General features: G+C 51.5%; 1 protein-coding gene across 1 annotated transcript; it reads left to right on the forward strand.

The window, feature by feature from the left end:
• Positions 1-3,519: 3,519 nt before the first annotated feature.
• Positions 3,520-18,967, forward strand: IUM83_11647 (Pol protein; the record flags this gene model as incomplete). The annotated part of the gene is made up of 5 exons (XM_067936220.1): positions 3,520-4,071; positions 4,229-4,265; positions 4,404-4,583; positions 4,671-4,956; positions 18,616-18,967. The coding sequence occupies 5 exons, from the start codon at positions 3,520-3,522 to the stop codon at positions 18,965-18,967; spliced, it is 1,407 nt and encodes a 468-aa protein (XP_067798570.1).
• Positions 18,968-19,967: the final 1,000 nt, after the last annotated feature.

Genomic DNA, 19,967 nt, shown 5'->3' on the forward strand with positions numbered 1-19,967 from the left:
AAATCCAGAGTAGCTCATCAGGTAGCTTGTCTTTGAATTTATCGGAGAAGATATTGATGTAAGTTCGCCGGAATATCTGCATCAGTGTCTAGACACGATGCTTATATGCTTCATCACCGACAGATCGAATAATTCGCTCAAAAACTTTGTTGTTCTGAAGTGCTCTCTGGATAGGCCGAAGTACAGGAACAGCAATAACGAGGGTGGGATACTTTTGCCCACCAAGCCCGTCCGTAGCATCCGCAAAAGGCTTTAATAGGGTTACTAACCACCGGATAGTGAGCCAGTGCTCCGCCGTTGGCTGTTCTGCTGTCGAGTTCGCAAACTCGCCAGTTTGGGCAATATACTCGAAAAATGCGTCTAGCGAACTGCGAATTTCGATCATTCGAAGCAGCATTGCATATGTACTATTCCAACGTGTAGCACAGTCGGATTGCGGAAGAAGTACATTGCGATTACCTTGGAGTTCTGTCAAGCAATCCATTGCTTTGGTCGAGTGGCTGAAAAAATTGGACAGTTTGCGAAACTTGTTAACAACCGAGCGCAATTTATTCAGATGTTCCCGCGATGTTTCACAAGAATCTAAATCTCTCTACTGCTTCGCATGCTTCTTCTTCTAGAGCGACCTCAAAATCTTTGCCAGACTTCGCCGCAGCCATCAGTACCTTCGCAGCTTGTCTGCTTTCTTTTTGACGATGCCAGCGCCCACAACAAGATGAAGGACGTGTGCAAGACACGACATGGACTTGATATCCAAAATTTCACATGCTATTCGACCATTAGATGCACCATCGCGAAGAAATAGAACACACCTTCTTTTGGAAGACCCCACCACGTCATAAAGTTCTCCAAACAGTTAGCGATGCGACGTCCGTCGTGCTTTCCTGGTACCCAGCACCTAATTCTTAAGGTCAAAGTTGCTTGTTAGATAGTGTAGTGTGAACGAAATGAATGCGCGCTTGCTCATTGACGTCCAAATGTCTGCCGAGGCGGTGAAGTAGCCACAATCAACTGCAATTTCTTCTTTCAGCGTTTCACGGAGGCCAGCAGCAACTTTGGCCACATTTTCGCGTGCTTTCTACGGCTTGATCGTCTTGATGTACCCTTCCACAGAGTTCAAATAGCGAGAATACTTCCGGAAATATTTGCCTTTCACGATATTGAATGGGCGCATGGATTTTGCTATCCAAATCGTCGCCAAAGTATCTGCACGAGCCTGCTCTTCAGCTGTAGCAGGCAGTTGACTGGTCGATCGATTTGGTAGTTTCTCGACTTCTTTTTGAACAAGAACCTGTGTTCCGTTCTTTTTTCTAGTCACTTTCGCTGCTTCGGCGGCTTTCAGCTCTTTGCTGTGAACTTTCGTCATGTGTTTAGTGACATACGCCGTTGAAGCTTTTTCGAACTTGATTTCGGTATTACACCTGGTACAAAATGCACACCTTGCGTGTTCCGACCGAAGATCTTTCTCCTCCAGCGTAACGAACTCGTCCTCGCATACCATTTTGATGAACATCCAATATTGCGGCTTGCACATCTTTCGGATGTTGAACAAACGGCGAAGTGGAGGCGCATCACGTTCGGCATCAATGGGGTAGCTTGCTGGGGATGCTGCAGATTCTGAAGCTGGAGAACGGCGCTTCTGTTGTGAGCGTTGAGACTTTTCGCGACGGCTGCTGCCACGCCTGGAACGACTAGCCGCCGAGTGTCCAATACAATCATTTGGAGTGATAGATCTAGACCCTGTGGCAGTCTGACTACTGTTAGCGAAGCCAGCAACCCTTGGACTACGTCGTCGTTGCTCATTTACTGGAGTCACGAAGTCACACGGCTGTAGGTCAATTCCAGTTGAAAATTCACCCCTTTTGCGAGATTCGATTTCGCCACTAGCAGCACGTTTGCCTAACGCTCTCCTAGCCGCCATTCCGACTGGGGTAGTAGGCGAGTGAAAGCCGATCGAGGGGCTGGCGTCGAATGGGCTTCGACATCGCTGTTTGCAATCATCAAACGGCTAGTGTGAGGTAGAGTAGAGACCCTCGCCTCCTCAACCTGGGCGTAATCTTCAAACGTGAGCCGAGTACGAATCGGGGGGCTCGTGTGGGGGGATATCGGCGGCAGTGTCTCGTGTAACTTTGAGCGCGGTGCCAGGAACGCCTTGTACCGCTCCGCTCGATCACCGCTGTAAATCATTCGAGGCGTAGAACCAGATGAACGCCACTCTTTGCGAGATCGCATGCTGTGACCTTGCCCCGCCGAAGCGTCTTGATAGGTATCGGGTGGTTCCCGGTTCTCGGGTGGCGAGATTGGGGAGCGCATGGCGAATATCCAGATAAGCCCTGGTCAAAGGGTCGCGCTACAGTATTACGTATCTTTACGTACGATTTTCAAACGAATACGTTGCATTATTAACGTAATCGTTCGTTAAGTATCGTTATGGCGAAAGCACCTCTTGCAATACCGATGTTGGAGGCTTGGACCACTGAGCAAGGGTAGGAGTAAAGGGAGATGAAGTCGAGAAAGCCGAACTAGAAACGACGAGAAAATCCAACAGGTATGTTTGCTGGGGCTTATTGATGATTCCGACTGACGACTTTCATTCGACGGCAGCCATTTAATCCAGTGTCTCCCCTTGCACTTTATAAATGGTAGAAGCGACCGCAGAAATAATAGGGAGCTGTTGCAAATGAAGCGATAGCGATCTTTTCTCACCAGTGACAGACTTGGAGAGAGCGATATAAGTCTCAGCGTACGCCTGTGCATCGTAGAAAAATAGGAAAATGGCGGAATCTGAATCTGCATCAATAGCGACTGCATTGGGGCCCCGAGCAATACGGACGAGTGCGTAAGGTGGTGGGTTGGAGGCAATCTTTACATCAATACCAGCGTTCGAGTCACGAATAATTTTGAAGATCTTATTAGCAGAGACGGCGACATGTTCTAGAGTATCCAAAGTACCATTAGCGGCACCCGGACATTTTGGGTAACTTGGAAAGGCATCCCATCGATAAGGTCAATAAACGGAGCTCGAAATTATGTTCGACGTAGGTGGCTCGTCGATGAGAAACCGGCCAGGTGGCCGTAGTGAGCGGGCGGCGGCAGCATCACGAAGGCGCACTCTCCCTGCAGCGACGAGAACAGCACGTCCCTCATGGCCCACGAGTTGTCGAATGCAGAAGTAGTCGTAGATCTCTGGACGACTGCAGGCGCTGTTGACGTTTAACCCCTTACTTCCCGCATGTTGGAACGTTCTACATAAGAGGTGTATACCCTAATTCCCTCCTGTCGCGCATCTATGTTATGTTGGAGGTCCAACATAAGACTGATTTATACTTGGATATTGGATGCACCATCGTCGCTTAACTTGGCATACAAAAACTAAGATATTTTTTTGCGTGTAAAATGGGCAAATGCACAGGATTAGGTTTGACTTTCCTGTGGGCTGGGTTCAAGGTGCCAGAGAAAGGATTTTACCACCCATCAAAATCAGTGGCCGACGGTCACTGAACTCCCTCATTCGAGAACTTGACCGCGTGGAGAACAGTGGTCGGCCCCGTCGGCAAAACCCCACGCCACACGCTAACGCCGGCACAGAAGCAGCAGTACCTCGAAGCGCAGCGGCGGGAGCGGCGACTGCGTCGTGCGGCAGAGAAGGAGGAGAGGGAGAACGCAGCGGTGGCAGCTCCACAGAAGAAAGCCCCGACCAAGACCACAGCCGCGGAGGCGAAGGCGGCTACACCGGGGGCGACAGTCGCATGGCAGGCCAAGAACGTGGCGCCAGCAGAGGCCACGCCGACGGGAAAGAAGGCGCCGAGTCGGAAAAAGGCGCCCGCAGAGACGCCAGCGATGTGGAGGACGGGTTTTGCGCCAGGCTCCATCGCATCGCGAGTTGCCGAAGCTGCTACACCGACTACCCCGCCTGACACCATGCCATCAGATGTGGCGGGTGCGATGGCCAGCATTGTTACGGCGATTGTGGAGGAGAAGAGGCAAGATGGAGCGCCAGCAGCCAGGACGAGCAACACATCTTCTGGAGCAAGACCAACTGGATCGGGGAAGCGGAAGCGCGTGGACACGGTGGAATAGCGGAAGCGGCGACGAGGACTCCTTCAAGCGGAACGAGCTGACGACATTGAGGTATGTAATGTTGAAGCGTCCAACAGAAAGATGGTGGTGACACGTTGCAACCAACTTATGGCTAACATAACCTTTTACTGTTCTTTTGTTTTGGCAGGAACTGTCAAGTGCTGAAAACGATACTGCTGCGTCTGGTGAGGAAGTCGTCGCGGTGAGTACTCCTGTTCTTGCGAATTGCGTCGTCGACGGCGACCCTAATCTGATGCCGTCAGGGGTCAGGGGCTGCCGCTTGAAGAAACCTCAACTCCGACGAAAATCCCGACCTACGTGAGGAACTGAAGACGAAGAAGACGCGGAGGACGACGACTGCTGGGACGGAGACTGGGATATCGGTCCGCTGACCGATGAAGAATCGGATGCTGAACGCGAGGAGCTTCCTGCGTCGGTGCGTTCGTCTGCTGCAAAGGACAGCAAGTACATCACAGCGATGAGGGACATCGGGTGGGAGTATTGTAAGTCGACCTCGCTCAACATAACCTTTTGTATGATCATATGCATCCAGCGTAAATACTAACATAGCGGTTTTACACGATTTACAGACAAATCCACGTTTGGCCCGGATCCCACGTATGCGAACTTGTACGATGGACCGTATGGACCTACGCACAGTGTTCTTGAAGTCGCTGAAGACCCTCTCGCGCTCATGTTCTATTTCAGGCCGCCCAAACTGTCGGCCCAGATTGCAGTTGAAAGCAATATCTACCACCGTCAGTCGATTCCACTGCGCGTGCGGGCAATTCAGACGCAGCAACGTCGAAGTGGTGGTGAAGTGGAGGACCTTGGAGACATTCGACGGCGTTTATCAGGCGTGAAGGACATTGGAGCGTACGAGGTACTGCAAGTGATGGGCTTGCTTATTGCTAGAATGCTGGCGCCTATCCGCAAAGGCATTGCTGCACATTGGTCAGTGGGGAAGGTGGGGGCGATGTTAGCCTACCGGCTTGGGCTGTTCATGGGCAAGAATCGTTTTTTTTTTTCACATCATGGGCTATCTTCACTTCTCCAACAACAAGTCGCCCAAGGCCAGCATCGATCTAGCATGGAAAATACGCCCAGTCGTCGACGTGCTGCAACGGACGTTCGCCCGCGGCTACCGAGTGCTCCCTGTTATCAGCTTTGACGAAGCAACCCTTCCATTGCGTTCCAGATGCAATCCTACCCGCCAATTCAACAACGACAAGCCCCACAAGTGGGGCACCAAGGTTTTCGTCGCTGCCTGCGCCAAGACGGCTTACTGCATGAGGTTAGTACCCGTGGCGAGTACGAACTCGCTACGTTTTTTTTTTTTGGCTCAAGTCCTAATGTTGGATGGTGCCCTACATAATAGATGATATATATCTCGATGTCTAACATAAGATTAACTTTATGTGTTGTGGTTGCTATATCTACAGAATTGAAGTGTACTGTGGAGCGAAAGCGCATTTGCGAACACCATTGCCCAAAGACAATAATTCTGGAGAAGCTGCTGTGCTGCGGAACATGAATGCGCTATGCCCGCCAACGCCGACTGCCCCATGGCGTTTGGTGGTTACCGATAGGTTTTACACCTCGGTAAAGCTTGCACTGGAGCTGCTTCACCGCCGGATGTATATGACGGGTACGATCCAGACTGACCGCTCGGAGTATGCCAAGAACGTCATCACAAAGAAGAAAACCAGGACCGTGAACAAGCAAAAAGTGGTGGTCCCTCCGCAGGGCACTGCTATCATAGCAGAAAACAAGCAATTCCCCCAGCTGAGCGCCGTCATGTGGATGGATCGGCTACCCATACACATGTTGTCCACAGGAGGCAGTCGACGACCCACCACAGTCAGTACGTATGCATGCATGAATACGTTACTCAGGATGACACACTAACATCGCTAATGCTGTATATGTTATAGTGCGTCGTGTACATGGAGATATGCAGGCTGTTTCTGCACCAGGACTGGTGCAGGAGTACCACCGCTCGATGGGCGGTGTCGACGTCCACGACCAGCTGAGACTCCAGCGCTACAGTGTGCAGCTAGCGTACAAAACACGCAAGTACTACAAGACCCTCTTCTTGGGTCTGGTTGATATGGCATTGGCGAACGCCTTCATTATCTACCGCTATATCCGGAAGGTGAACAACAAGCGCCCTCCTAAACACTTTGCGTTTCTGGAGACATTGATGGAGCAACTACTTTCCGTCGACTCACCTGAAGCTTTTGAAGCAATTGAGGTAAGCGCTACGTTGCTGATCTAACATAACAGTATGCTGGCATCACACATAACTCTATTTATGTTGCATTATTTGTTTGCAGCGGGCTACAAGCGCACAGGAACGAATGGCAGCGTCTCCAGTGAGAGATTGTTCGACTCAGCGGTCTGTTGAAGACGAACGACCGGCTTCGGCGGAATCGGATCACCGCCTCGAGGAGAATCCCGACACGGTTGACTGCGAGCAAGGAACGAAGCAGCGTCACCGAACATGCAAGGTGTGCGCCATTCTCAAAGTGAAGCCACGGAAGTTCACCAAGTACTTTTGCCCCGAGTGCTCAATGGGCAATCGAAGTGAAGCCACGAAAGTTCACCAAGTACTTTTGCCCCGAGTGCTCAATGGGCAATCGACAGTGCGTGATTCCTGCTAATTGTGTTTGATTTTCGTATACTAACATGTTGTACGATGATGCAGTACCTACTTGTGTAATATAGCACGGGAGGGAAAAGAGAAAACATGTTTTCAGGTCTGGCATGCTGACTGGAGCGACGGCAACGACATCCCGCGTGCGCTCCTGAGCGCACACAAGATCCGTAACAGTCCTCCGCCATCGTGTCCTGGGAAGAAGCGACGCCGCACGGCTCAAGGACGTCACCGCTCGGTGGGGTCGGCGGACGGAGATGGCTCAGCGGCTAGCCAAGATGAGGCGGACGGAGATGGCTCGGCGGCTAGCCAAGAGGAAGCCGATGAGGAGGAAAATGCTGACGACAGTGCAGGGGAGGCAGACGACGAGTCGTAGGCAGCACGTATGTTTTTTGGTAGCTTGCAATCAATGGAAAGTTACTTTTGCATTCCTGCCATTGGCTACAGCACGTGAAACCATCGTTGCTGGACGTGTGCAACAATGCAAAGAGGGGCTAACCAATAACCGGGACATTTTTATGTTGATTTAGGCAGCATACGAGATGCAACTGACTCACTTCACCTACATAAGCTTGCTTTATGTTGTAGTAGTCGCTACGTTACCCACCTGTCTCCTCTTCCACCCACCCCTAAACACCCACTTCAAAATCGTACTTACACTGCGACTCATACATATATATATAAATATTGATTATGGGACAGGTAAAAAAATACCCTCGTAAAAAGAGCCGGGAAGTAAGGGGTTAACCGCCTTGTATTCCAGAGAAGGCTGGTGTTGCACCTATGTTACTCGATTACATCCCTGGAGTAGGAGAATGTTGCACCAATGTTACTTGATGACATCCGAAAAACAGCCCCAAACGACAGTTCTTCGAACTGCGGATTCGGGAAATAGTAGAATACTATATCTATCAGTAGTGAGGAATCGACGGTACTAACATGACTACTAATATCACTGAGTTCAAGCTACCATGTCTGGTGTAACGGGGTTACACGCACAAGTGGCTACAAGCCACTTGTGAATTTAACAGATAGGTTATCTGTTAAAAGTTTTGATACTTTCTCACCTTGGTGTAAGACACACCAATGGATACATTGAAGTGGGCCACCACAGTGAGTGGTCCACACATACCCAAAAATCCTATTGGTAGAAAGCAGCATCTTTCTACCAATCAGAGACATGCATATTAGCGGGGCTCTGACAGCCAGCCGCTGCCAACCCTTTTATAGATGATAAACAGTTTTAGCAGTTCTAGGAGGAAGATCAATTTACAAACAAATACAGTTCTCATTTTACCTAATCTAAGTCACTTGGAATCCTATCTTACTTAACTTATATTTGTGTATTCAAATATAATTAACCTAAGTAATTACTAAGTACTTACGCTTCCTCATATACGTTGCGCAACGTGTAAGCTAAAGTAGTGAGTCAAGTTAGACCCACTACATCTGGGGCTTGCTGGCCTCCATACACCTTATCTCCTGCCGGTTGTGGCGAAGTATTAGCTGCCGCTGTGCACGGTCGTTGTCAATTCTCGTCATTAGAGGAGTCATCACGAAAAAATCGGTTGAGAAAATGCGTCCATGGCGCGTGATTCCTATGTCCTCTGTTGATTGAGCAATTCGCCAACTCGGACTCGTACACCGGGTTCCTATATGTGCTAACCGGAATGGTGAACACGGCCACTGCGATCCGCTACCTGCAGACCAACACTCTGAGATATAATAGAAGCGCGAATATTACGACACACTCAGAGTACTCATTGGATCGTCGCTTATTGGCCTACGTCAAAGTTCTGGAAGATATCCTAGGTCTCGCTGTAGTAGGTCTACTTTGGCTCACTACTTTAGCTTACACGTCGTGCTACGTGTATGAGGAAGCGTAGGAGTGTATTAATAATTTGAATTAATTATACTTGAGTCCACAAGTATAATATAAATCAAATAAAACACCAAGTAGCTAGTTTAAGGTAAAATGAGAACTGTATTGCTTGTAAATTGATCTTCCTCCTAAATCTGCTAAAAACTGTTTATCATCTATAAAAGGGGTTGACAGCGGCTGGCTGTCAGAGCCCCGCTACTATGCATGTCTCTGATTGGTAGAAAGATGCTGCTTTCTACCAATAGGATCTTTGGGTATGTGTGGACCACTAATTGTGGTGGCCCACTCCATTGGTGTGACTTACACCAATGTGAGGATGTATCTAAAACCTTTAACAGATATGTATCTGTTAAACCATAAGTGCCAAATGTTATGCACAAGTGACAGTTGTCACTTGTGATCGTTGTCATGCACAAGTGACTGTTGTCACTTGTGTGTGTAACCCCGTTACACCATCCCCCCGTTAAGCTTAGACGTGTCGGTCTCGACACGTCAATTAATATTGACTGCTTGTCAATTGTTTGTGCTGGGGATTTCCGTGCTCATCCGCAATGAGCACGATCAAGCTGAAGACCACCATTGCAACAGAGAGTAAGCTCTCTGTTGCCGAGTACCATGCGCGGTAGGGCGAGGTGCGCCGCTACCACGGGAACAGACAACACAGTGCCTGTGTACGATTCTTCGATGTCGACCGCGCCTGTGCGTCGACATCTCTAAGCGAAATTCTGATACTTACCGTGATCGGGTAAGCAAGCGCCAATGCACTTCGAGTCCTTCTCGAAGTGAGGCAAGTATTAGCAACTCCACGTTGTTGCGGTGGAGGCTGGTGTCCGTGCGTCGTGCGCACTGTCCGTCCAGGTGGCGGTGCGTATTAGCAACCGCGACCACAACAGGTATACTATATGTATACCTGAAAGCTTCAATGACCTCTGTGCTAATTATCTAGCACGCGAGTCGTCAGGCGTTGTAGATTACTACAGCGCTCGCACTACCTTCTTGCTGGTAGTGCGTGTTGGGTTTCGTACTCCTTCACCATGTCCGGAACGTCTTCCATCTGGACGTTCCGTGGTTCCCACGTGTCGCGTTGGGGAGGGAAACCTCTCCAGCGAATGCGAAAACAATCCGGACCTCGGATTATTTTCCTATGATCAACAATTCGCTGGACGATCCAGCGAATTTCTCCGCGTGCGTCTCGCAGCGGTGGCGGAGGTGGTGGAAACACGCCCCGATGGTCAACGCCGTGTTGACCTTCATCTCGTGTTGCTCCACGACCAAGTGACGGTCGCGGAGTACCTTCAGAGCGCGGCGGTTGCCGCTCTGTCCCTTCGTGTCCCGGCTCTGGCGGTCTCCCAGACCGCCTTGAACGTGCCGGTCGGGCTGTAGGCCCGACTGTATTAACTGCTCCAGCGCGACTACGCGCTGGAGAGGAGGGTTTCCCCTGCCGAGTCTGTCTCTTCGGGTCAGACGAGCCACTTGGCTCGTGCTGGAGGTATGGCTTTAACCGCCCGACATAAAATGTCGGGTGGAGGCGCATGCTAGACGGTATGTCTAGCGTGTATGCGTTACCGTGGCGTGCCATCACCGTGAATGGCCCGATGAAGCGCGGAGCAAGCTTACTTGCTCCGAAATCCGAAACTGCATGTTTAGGCAGGTTTTGAGTAGATAACAAAACCAATGAATCCACGTTGAATTCATTTGTGTTGCCCCTGCCAATATTATCGGCGTTCAGCTTCTGTTTATCCACAGAAGCTGCAATCGTGTCCTGGACAAACCGAATTACGGCTGGTATTTTATTGATAAAGTCAATCGCATCCGAGCTGAACGAGTTCAGCTCGCTCTCCGCTAGAGGCCCGGCCTCTGCGTGGTTCTTCGCGGTGTCTGCGCCCTGCGCAGACCCGTGGTCCTTGTTCCTTTTGGAGTCTGTGTTCTGCACAGACTCGTTTTCCTTGTTCTGGGGGTCAGCGCACTGCGCTGACCCTTGGTTCTTCCTGTCAAGGTCTGCGCCCCGCGCAGACCTGGTTGTCTTGTTCCTTGTTGTCGCGGCTGACACTGTGCAGGTGTCAGCGGCTTTTTGCGACTGCTGTGTTGCAGTCGTAGACCCTCCCCCACTTAAAGTGGGAGCCACCACTCCGAGTAAACTCGGCAGACGGGGATGCCGCATGGCATTCACATAAAACGGTGTATGCCCGGTCGAGGCATGCACCGAGTTGTTGATGGCAAACTCTGCCATCGATAAGCACTCGATCCAGTATTGGACGAGTGAGTGTAGCTCTTCAAAATGTCGACGAGCACGCGATTCACGCGCTCGGTTTAACCGTCCGTCTGCGGATGGTCCGCAGTCGACATTGAAAGTTGGCTCCCAAGAAGTGTAAACACTTCTTGCCACAGGTGCGCTGTGAAGCGCGGGTCTCTGTCCGACACTATGTCGGACGGCATGCCATGGTGTTTAAACACCATGTCGACGAACAGACGAGCCGTCTGCTTCGCGGTCACTTCTGCCGGCACCGCAGCAAGATGTACCATCTTGCTGAAGCGGTCGACGAAGACCACAACGCCGGTGTTCCCTCCGCTGTCCGGGGGAAGACCAAATATGAAGTCCAAAGACATGGACTTCCAACACTACGACGGAGTCGGTAGTGATTGTAAAGGAGCCTGCGCGAATGGCGCAGGCTTTACGCGTTGGCATACCTCGCAAGCACGGATGTACTTGCGCACCCACTTATACTGGTGGTGCCAGTAGAAGTCGCGCGTGAGAAGGACGTATGTCTTCTCACGTCCGAGATGTCCCGCGGTCGGGGCATCATGATACTCGTACATGATCCTGAGTCGCAGGTCATGGTCATTCGGCACGACAACGCGTTCCGCGTTGTCGTCGGCTGCATTGTAAAGCAGTAGTCCGTCGAGCACACGAAAGCGGTGTGCACGCGCTCGAAGGTGCTTGGGCAGCTTCTGACGGGACTTGTCAGAAGGCGCTGTGCCATAGGCCAGCAAGAGCTTCGCGTCCGCGTCGTGCGCGCACGCGGCCTTCACGTCGTCCAACAGAGACGACGTGGGTGTGCTCGTTCGCATGGCGTCAATGGCATTGACGTCAACAGCTTCTGCATAGTCCGGCCGACGTGATAACGCGTCGGCCACTACATTCAATCTTCCGGGTTTGTATTCGACCCGGAAGTTATACTCCGCAAAGAATGAGAGCCATCTCGCCATTCTTTGTGATATGTGTGGCGACTTCACTGCGGTGCGCAGTGAAGCATGGTCGGTGTAGACCATGAATGGTCTACTTCCAAGCAAATACACTCGGAACTTTGCGAGTACGTACTTCATGGCAAGGAGTTCCTTGTCATGTACCGGATAGTTGCGCTCAGCTGGCTTCAGCTGACGCGATTGGTTGTAGACGACACGATCACGGCCCTCGTGATCGTGCTGCATCAATGCGCATCCGATCGCGAAGTCGGATGCGTCACACACTAGTGCGTGAAATGGGCGATCTTGGTTAGCCACCGCCAAGATCGGCGCCTCAGTCAAGCCCCACTTGACTGCATCGAATGCCTTTTGGTAGTCGGCTGTCCAATTCCATACAGCTTCCTTCTTAAGAAGCTGTGACAGCGGGCGGATCTGACCCGCGTAATCCTCCACGTACTTGCACAGGTACGTGGCCAAGCCAAGGAACTGCCTCAGTTCCTTGACACTTGAAGGCGTAGGCCATTCATTTATCACTCTGACCTTTTCCGGGTCAGGGCGAACGCCATTCTTTCCTACGAGACACCCGAGGACGGGTATCTCGCTCGCCCCGAAGATACACTTCTTCAGGTTCGCGTAGAGCTTATGCTTTCGCATAAGCTCAAGTAGCTTCCGGAGATGCACCCTGTGCATCTCTACGTCGGTCTTCCCGTCCACAGCCCGGCTGTGGATGAATACATCATCGAAGTAGCTCGGCGCGAAGTCGCGCACCGAGTTCAACAAGTGCGTCACGCACCTGTTGAAAGTCGCAGGGGCGTTCTTAAGCCCCTGTGGCATTACTTGCCATTCCCAGAGCATGCCGCTTGGCGTGCTCACTGCCGTGAGAGGGATATCGCTCTCACGCATTAGGATTTGATAAAATCCATCTCGCAAGTCGAGAGCACTGTAAACGGTGCTCCCGGCCATCGAATCGATGATAACATCTTTTCGCGGTATCGGCGTCTGCGCCGGTACCGTCGCATCGTTCAGCTTGTTATACGCATGAACGATGCGCCATCCGCCCTGTGGCTTTTTGAAACAGAACGTCGGAGCACTGTGCGGGGACTTCGATTCCCGCACTTGTCCTGCTTTGCGACGACTTTCAAAGAAGTCGTCGATCGCCTTGACTTGCTCTCGCGGCAGTGGCCACTGCCGCGTAACACAATACTTTGTGCCCGGCACGAGATCAATCTCGTGCTGAATGCCCTTATCCTGCGGAAGCTCCGCAGGAATCTCTTCCGGGAGTACGTTTTTGTACTCCCTCAATAATTCGTAATAGGGACTCGACTTCACCGAGTCCCAACCTTGCTCCTCGAAGCGCTCTCGCTTCGTCTTCGCGCTGAGAGTGTCTTCACTCTCAGTGGTACTTCCCATGAAGAGCTGCCTCAGCTCTTCGCTCTCGCGCTTCGTTCTTTCGCTGTTCGAAAGAACGCAGACCTGCTCGATGCGTCCATCGTGCAAGTCGCGCGTGAAGCGCTTCCAGCTCATGACTGGAAGCGAAGTCAACTCCGACGCCGTCGTCGGAGGACTAGCGAGTTCCATCTCACGATACTGGAATCCAGTATCGGTGCGCGTCAAGACGCTTAACGTCTCGACATCCGGCGTCACCGCCTCAGTCTGCCCAGCAGACTGTTCTTGTTGCGTCTCGGTCCCGGACCGAGACTTGCGCAGCGTTCTCCGCTTGCGCCGTCTTCTTGTTGTGCGGAGCCCGGCTCCGCACAGTTGTTGTTCTGGTCCAGGCCCGGCCGTGGACAGTTGTTCGCCGGCGGACCCTGTCCGCGGGCGCGCGGTATCAAGCCCGGCTTGATCGCATGGCGCTTCGTGCAACCCGGCTGCACGGTAATGTGTCTCTTCGCTGGCAGACCCTGTCTGCGGGCGCGCGATATCAAGCCCGGCTTGATCGCATGGCGCTTCGTCGTGCAGCCCGACTGCACGACAGCATGCAAATTGCGTCAGTGCGGTACGTTTGCAACCGTCCGCACTGTTTGCAGCGTCAACTCCCGGAGTTGACACGCCTTCGTCACCTCGACGCCATTCATTGGCGGAGCCCCTGATGACCGAGGGTGCGTCGGCTCCCGGAGCCGACGCGTCGTTGTCGACCTGACCTCTTCGGGTCAGAGACTGTCCCTTATACGCTTGAACGTGGGTGTTGGTTCCCGGAACCAACACATCTTTTTCTTCCGACGTCGGCAGCATTGCCGACGTGGGTCTCGCTTGTGCGCGCCCTCGCGCACTCCTTGGGCACTCCGGGACAGCAGCATTAAGCGCTGTCTCGACTGGTGAGCCGCGCGCACCTGCTGGTGCGTGCGCTGCGGTAACAGGGCCATCGCTCTCTGTTTCGCTGTCGCGACCGAAGCGCACGAGCGTGCGCTTCTTCCAGTAAATTACCGGGTCATGCCGTGCAAGCCACGGCATGCCCATAACAACGTCGAACTTATCGTCCAGGTCCAGGACGATAAATTGTTCGACAAACACCCGTTGTTTGTACGAGAAGCGCACGTTAACGACGCGCTTCTCGGTCTTCACGATGGCACCTGTTGCCAATCGAACTTCCAGAAGACTTCGAGGTACCTTTACCTCCTCGAAGTCAAGACTCGGTAAGCTCCGCAGTCGAACAAAGTTGTTCGACGCGCCCGAATCTACCAGAGCGCGAAGAGAGTCGCTCGCTCTCTTCGACGTTACCTTCAAGATGACCAGGTTCGGCCTGTCATCTTGCTTCTTGCAGCGAGATCTGGTCTCACTGGGGGCTGCAGTCCTCAGTGTCGCGTGCCCAATGTCGGCACGCGTGACTGCAACACCAGTAGGGAGCCCCGCGCCTACTGGATATTCGCGTTTTTTTGTTGGTCTGCGGCGATGCCCGGCATCGCCACGACGGCCACCATTGTAGTGCAGGGAAGTTGTGTACTCCCTGGCAAGTGGCCGACCCTTCCGCAACGGAAACATCGCACATTACTTCCTTGTTCCTGGTGACAAGCAGCCGTCAATTGGTTCCGGACCTCCCATCCTCACTACCAGGCGCGGTTGCGGCCTCGGTACGTTCGCGTGTAGTTTAGCCTGCCGCAGGCTAAACGCTTCTTGCATGGCAAGGGTGATAGCAGCTTCGAGAGTACTTGGGTACTCTCGGAAGAGATAGGTCTTCGCAGGCCCATCTCTCAGTCCCTTCATGAACGTGACGACTTTAGTCGCCTCGTCTATCGGGTTGGTCACGATGTTCGAGGCCAAGTACCGTGCACGCTGAGCGTAAGCATGGACGTCATTCTTACCCTGCTGCAGGTCGAGGAATTCCGCCCTCGACCGGAACTCATTTTGCGGGGGCTCAAACGCTTGTCTGAGCTCCTCTTTGAACACTTCGTACGTGCTGAAGCACGTAGGATCGAAGAGTCGGCGTCCATACGCCCAACTCCTCGCTCGTCCGCCAAGGCAGGACATGGCGAACGCGACCTTCGACAGCGGGTCGACGATACGTCGAGCCGCTATGGCTGTGTCGATCTCGACAAGCCATCGGAGGAGAGGCTCTCCCTCTCTTCTTACATAATTGCTCACGCTCAATTTTAATGATTGAGCACGCGGTGTCGTCCCCGACGACGCCGTAACTGAGGAAGCAGCATCACGCTGCTCCTTCATGATGAACCCCAGAGCAACACCATGTTGCTCTGTCGGCGATAGCGTACGCAGCATCGTGGCTATCGCCGCCTCCCCAATGACTGTTGACAGTCGTTGGAGGGCCTGCCACTCTGGATCCGACAGGTGGGGGCAGTCCGCGCGTGCAACATGCGTTGCAGGCGTATTGGAGCTCTCCATGGGCACCTCCGTGCTCATGGGGTTCTCGGCTCCGCGTTCGTACACCTCGTACGAACGTCAAGCAGCCGGTCGTTGGACGGACTACTAAGTGCTACCAGGTGTAGTGGGTCTACTTTGGCTCACTACTTTAGCTTACACGTCGCGCTACGTGTATGAGGAAGCGTAGGAGTTTATTAATAATTTGAATTAATTATACTTGAGTCCACAAGTATAATATAAATCAAATAAAACACCAAGTAGCTAGTTTAAGGTAAAATGAAAACTGTATTGTTTTGTGAATTGCTCTTCCTTCTAAATCTGCTAAAACTGTTTATCATCTATGAAAGGGGTTGACAGCGGCTGGCTGTCAGAGCCCCGCCAATATGCACGTCTTTAATTGGTAGAAAGATGCTGCTTTCTACCAATAGGATCTTTGGGTATGTGTGGACCACTAATTGTGGTGGCCCACTCCATTGGTGTGACTTACACCAATGTGAGGAAGTATCTAAAACCTTTAACAGCTATTTATCTGTTAAACCATAAGTGCCAAATGTTATGCACAAGTGACAGTTGTCACTTGTGATCGTTATCATGCACAAGTGACTGTTGTCACTTGTGTGTGTAACCCCGTTACACTCGCTGGCTTGGAATCGCTACTGGTCTAGTTGTTATCGTTGTGCGCCATGCATTATGTGATGGCTGGTCGTTTTCATCCGCATCTATTGGTTTGTTTCATCATCTTAGGTAAACTTGCTGTCTTAGGCGTGAGTAAACCGAACTCGGTGAGCTGCATCTAGCAGACCTACGATGGGCCTGTAACATATCTAATAGCTACTTGCTTGGGCATATGAGACTTGCTTTTGCTAGTACCTCGTGGTTTGGTAAACGCTGCAATAATAATTCCAGTTACCTTGGGAAAACTACTTACTCAGTGTGGCAGTAATAGCAGCATGCCAATATGCTCAGTACGCTGCAGCACACTAATGTGTCATCGGGTTTGCACCTCTATTTCATTTAGACACACGCGTAACGACTTCTGGCTGAACTGTGTGACTCAACGCACGACCCAATCTCTGTTTCGTTCTCCACCTCTCCTCCCCCTTGCCATCCTACTCCACCTCCTACGACTTCTCGCTCTTTTATATCTCCTGCTTTTAAAAAGCAATGCCTGCGGCGGTGTTGTGTGGCGTGATTGAGTACTGATCGTGCTAAGCACGAGTAGTTGTAGAAATTTCCGCTTTTTGTCCACAGCGCCCAACTCGTCATTTCGCTCAAATCTATGAGAGTTAGAGATCGATGCGGTCACTCTCTTCTCTCTCTTAGTCACTCATGTCCTGGTCATGACCTAGATGTATGCTAGGAGTAGACCCACAAGCCCGATTGATGGGTTGTGTAGTCAAAGGAGGTTTTAGGCTGATGCTTTCCTCCTCGTGCACGGCACGTATAGAAGTCATGCATTGCAGGCATGTATTGAATGAATCATTTTGAGTTTTACTCTGCAAGTGTCTTTCTGTCTTCCTACTTCTCTTTGCCATTCACTCGCAGCGCTAAAGCTGTTAGGTTATGAGCCCAAGGTCTACGCGCGAGTGAAGTGTACAAAACCAAGGTCAACTAGCGCAAGATGAATGGAAACAACGATGGAAACGCAAACAACGCTGGTGGCGTAGTTGTGGCTGCGCAGCAGCAGCAATTGCGTGGTACCAGCAAACCCTCGCTCTTTGAAGGGACGTTCGAGCTGTATCAAGCGGAGTTAGAGCTCTACCTGGGCGACAGAGACGCCTGGGACGTGGCAAAGGGCGTCGTAGTTCGACATGACACTGATGCAGCGGAACAAGCAACATTCGGCAGGCGGGACCGGCTGGCACGAGCGACGATCTTGCGAGGACTTCGGGGATGCAAGAGCGACGACGCGTAGAAGGTGTGCGGGATGGCGTCAGCAAAGGAAATATGGGATACCACAAGCAGCGAGACTTCTCCTACGTCAAGCTGCTGAAACGCCAGTTGTATCAGTTCTCGCACGAACCGGGCCAGTCAATGGCGGAGTACATTCGCACCATGACCCAGTTGCGGCAGAAATTGAGAAACATGGACGCGGAGCATGCGGTCACCGACGCAGATATGGCGTGCCTGCTCTTAATGGGCATCGCGATCACGTCAAGGGAACCCGCCGACTCTCCAGCAGGTAACGAATGAACTTAGATCACGTGATGAACGCGATCGAATGGCTGAACAAGGTGGAGGAGCCACGGGAACAGTGATGAGCATGACCAGTGGGACTGGACACAGTTTTCGTAATGGAGAATGTAGAATCCTCTCCCCATGGATCGACCAACCTCCTGAGTTTGGGTGTGATGGAGACACTTGGCTGGATAATGTCGACTAACGCACCCGCCGCCCACACTTTGAATCTCGCTCGCGACTTCTTTTCTGTCATGAACTGAGCGCGATCAATACACACGTGTGTAGAGCTGCCTGAGTCTAGCATCAGCGCGATTCTCGAGGCGCTGGGGCGAAAATTCACCATGAAGGATCTCGGACGTGTGCGGCATTTGTTGTCGATGGAGATACACTACGAGCCTGGCGTGATGCTTTGCCTATCACAAACAGCATATATCACTGAGCTTCTAGAACGTTTTCAGATGAATATGGCACGATCGGTCGGATCTCCGCAAATGCACAACGAAAAGATGATGCCACTTGAGCGTGACGGGACGAAAATCAATGATCCTTCGATTCCTTACCGAGAAATTGTAGGGAAGTTGCAGTACTTGGTTACCTGTACGCGTCTAGACATCGCCAATGTCATCCGGTGTCTTGGTCGACACGCTGGAGCATACACAAAAGAGAATTTTGCAAGCGATAAGCGCGTGTTGCAGTATCTACAAGGTGCGAAAACATTTGGGTTGGTGTATCGCCGATCTGATGCGAAACCAGCAGAAAATCTTCAGCTGCGGGTGTATAGTGACGCTGATCACGCGAATTGCCCGGATACCGGAAGATCAGTTACGGGCTACGTGATTCAACTGAATGGCTACAGCTTCGGATTTAAGAGCAAGAAGCAGGAACGTGTCACGGATGATACGTGCAAGTCGGAGCTGGTGGCAGCCAGTAAGAGCGTCGAGGACAAGCTGTGGACACAAAATGTGCTCACGGAAATAGGCTTGAAGCCGATGGTCCCGGAGCTGCATTGCGATAATCAAAGCATCATAAAGGCGTGCGAACACGTCGGAAACTATGGCGGTGTGAAGCGACTGGCAAATATGAGTCTCAAAATTGCTGAGCTTGTTGAGGCTAAGGAGATGTCGCTGAACTACGTTCCTACGGCACAGAGGTCCGCCAATACAGTATGATATTGAATTGGATCCACCAGCTGCCACTAATAAAAACTGCACTTTTAAGCTAAACAATAATAAAAATTGCCGCAATTTATATTGTATTGGTACAGAAATGGTACAACTTATATCACTTTACAGAGGGATATAGCAGTTGAGATCGCAATTTTCAAGAGAGTAGGCTCAATCTAATGGTGCTAGCTGGGAGTTGAACGGCGCCATCAACAGGTTCAGGGAACCTCAGGCGCAAAACTGTCCTGATCCCGTCACTATTAAGATTAAACTCGGTTGATCGGCGATAGAGGCGCTGGTAGTGGTGTCAAATGAGCAGCTCAAACGGGGAATGTATGGGCTGATCGCACGCACACGTGGAAATAAATATCGTTCCGGAGGCGCATGGCTGTGTAGATGCGCCATAGAAGGATCTCACGAAAATGGCGCCATTCGTCATGGACATCGCGGTCGTACGGGAAGATCAGCAGCTTCCACCCCAGGGAGCATCGAAAATCTGGAGCCCATGGTTCTGTCACAACACCTGGACGGGGTCACACTCGAAGAAGCAATACGTAGCAGCCTCTATAGCCTGGCAGCCAGGGCGCACACAGTGTTGCGCCAGCGGTGATACTGCACTCAAGTGACCCTGGCCTATAGACTGGAGGTTTATTGGCTAGACTTTCGGTATTTGCCAGTGGGGGCATCTTTTACAAATTTATTGCCAATAATTGGGTCAATTTTATATTGTATTGAGGTCAGTCTAGTCCAGTAATAAAAATTTATATTGAAAAACTAATTAGTTATTGTATTGCACTATTTTTTTCCGACCTCTGCTACGGCAAATAACATGGCTGACAAGTTTACCAAGGCGCTCGGACCACAGCGATTTGAAAGGCTGCGGGAGCTGCTTGGAGGGCTCACCGGCAAAACAAGCCCACTGTTTAGAACGTACCAAATTTAGAAATGGCAACCTAAAATTATTCATTTCTGATTATAGCTACAACTAGTCCACCTAGGTACTGGC

This window comes from Phytophthora cinnamomi (assembly GCF_018691715.1).
Source record: "Phytophthora cinnamomi strain GKB4 chromosome Unknown Contig8, whole genome shotgun sequence".
In the NCBI taxonomy this organism is placed as follows: domain Eukaryota; phylum Oomycota; class Peronosporomycetes; order Peronosporales; family Peronosporaceae; genus Phytophthora; species Phytophthora cinnamomi.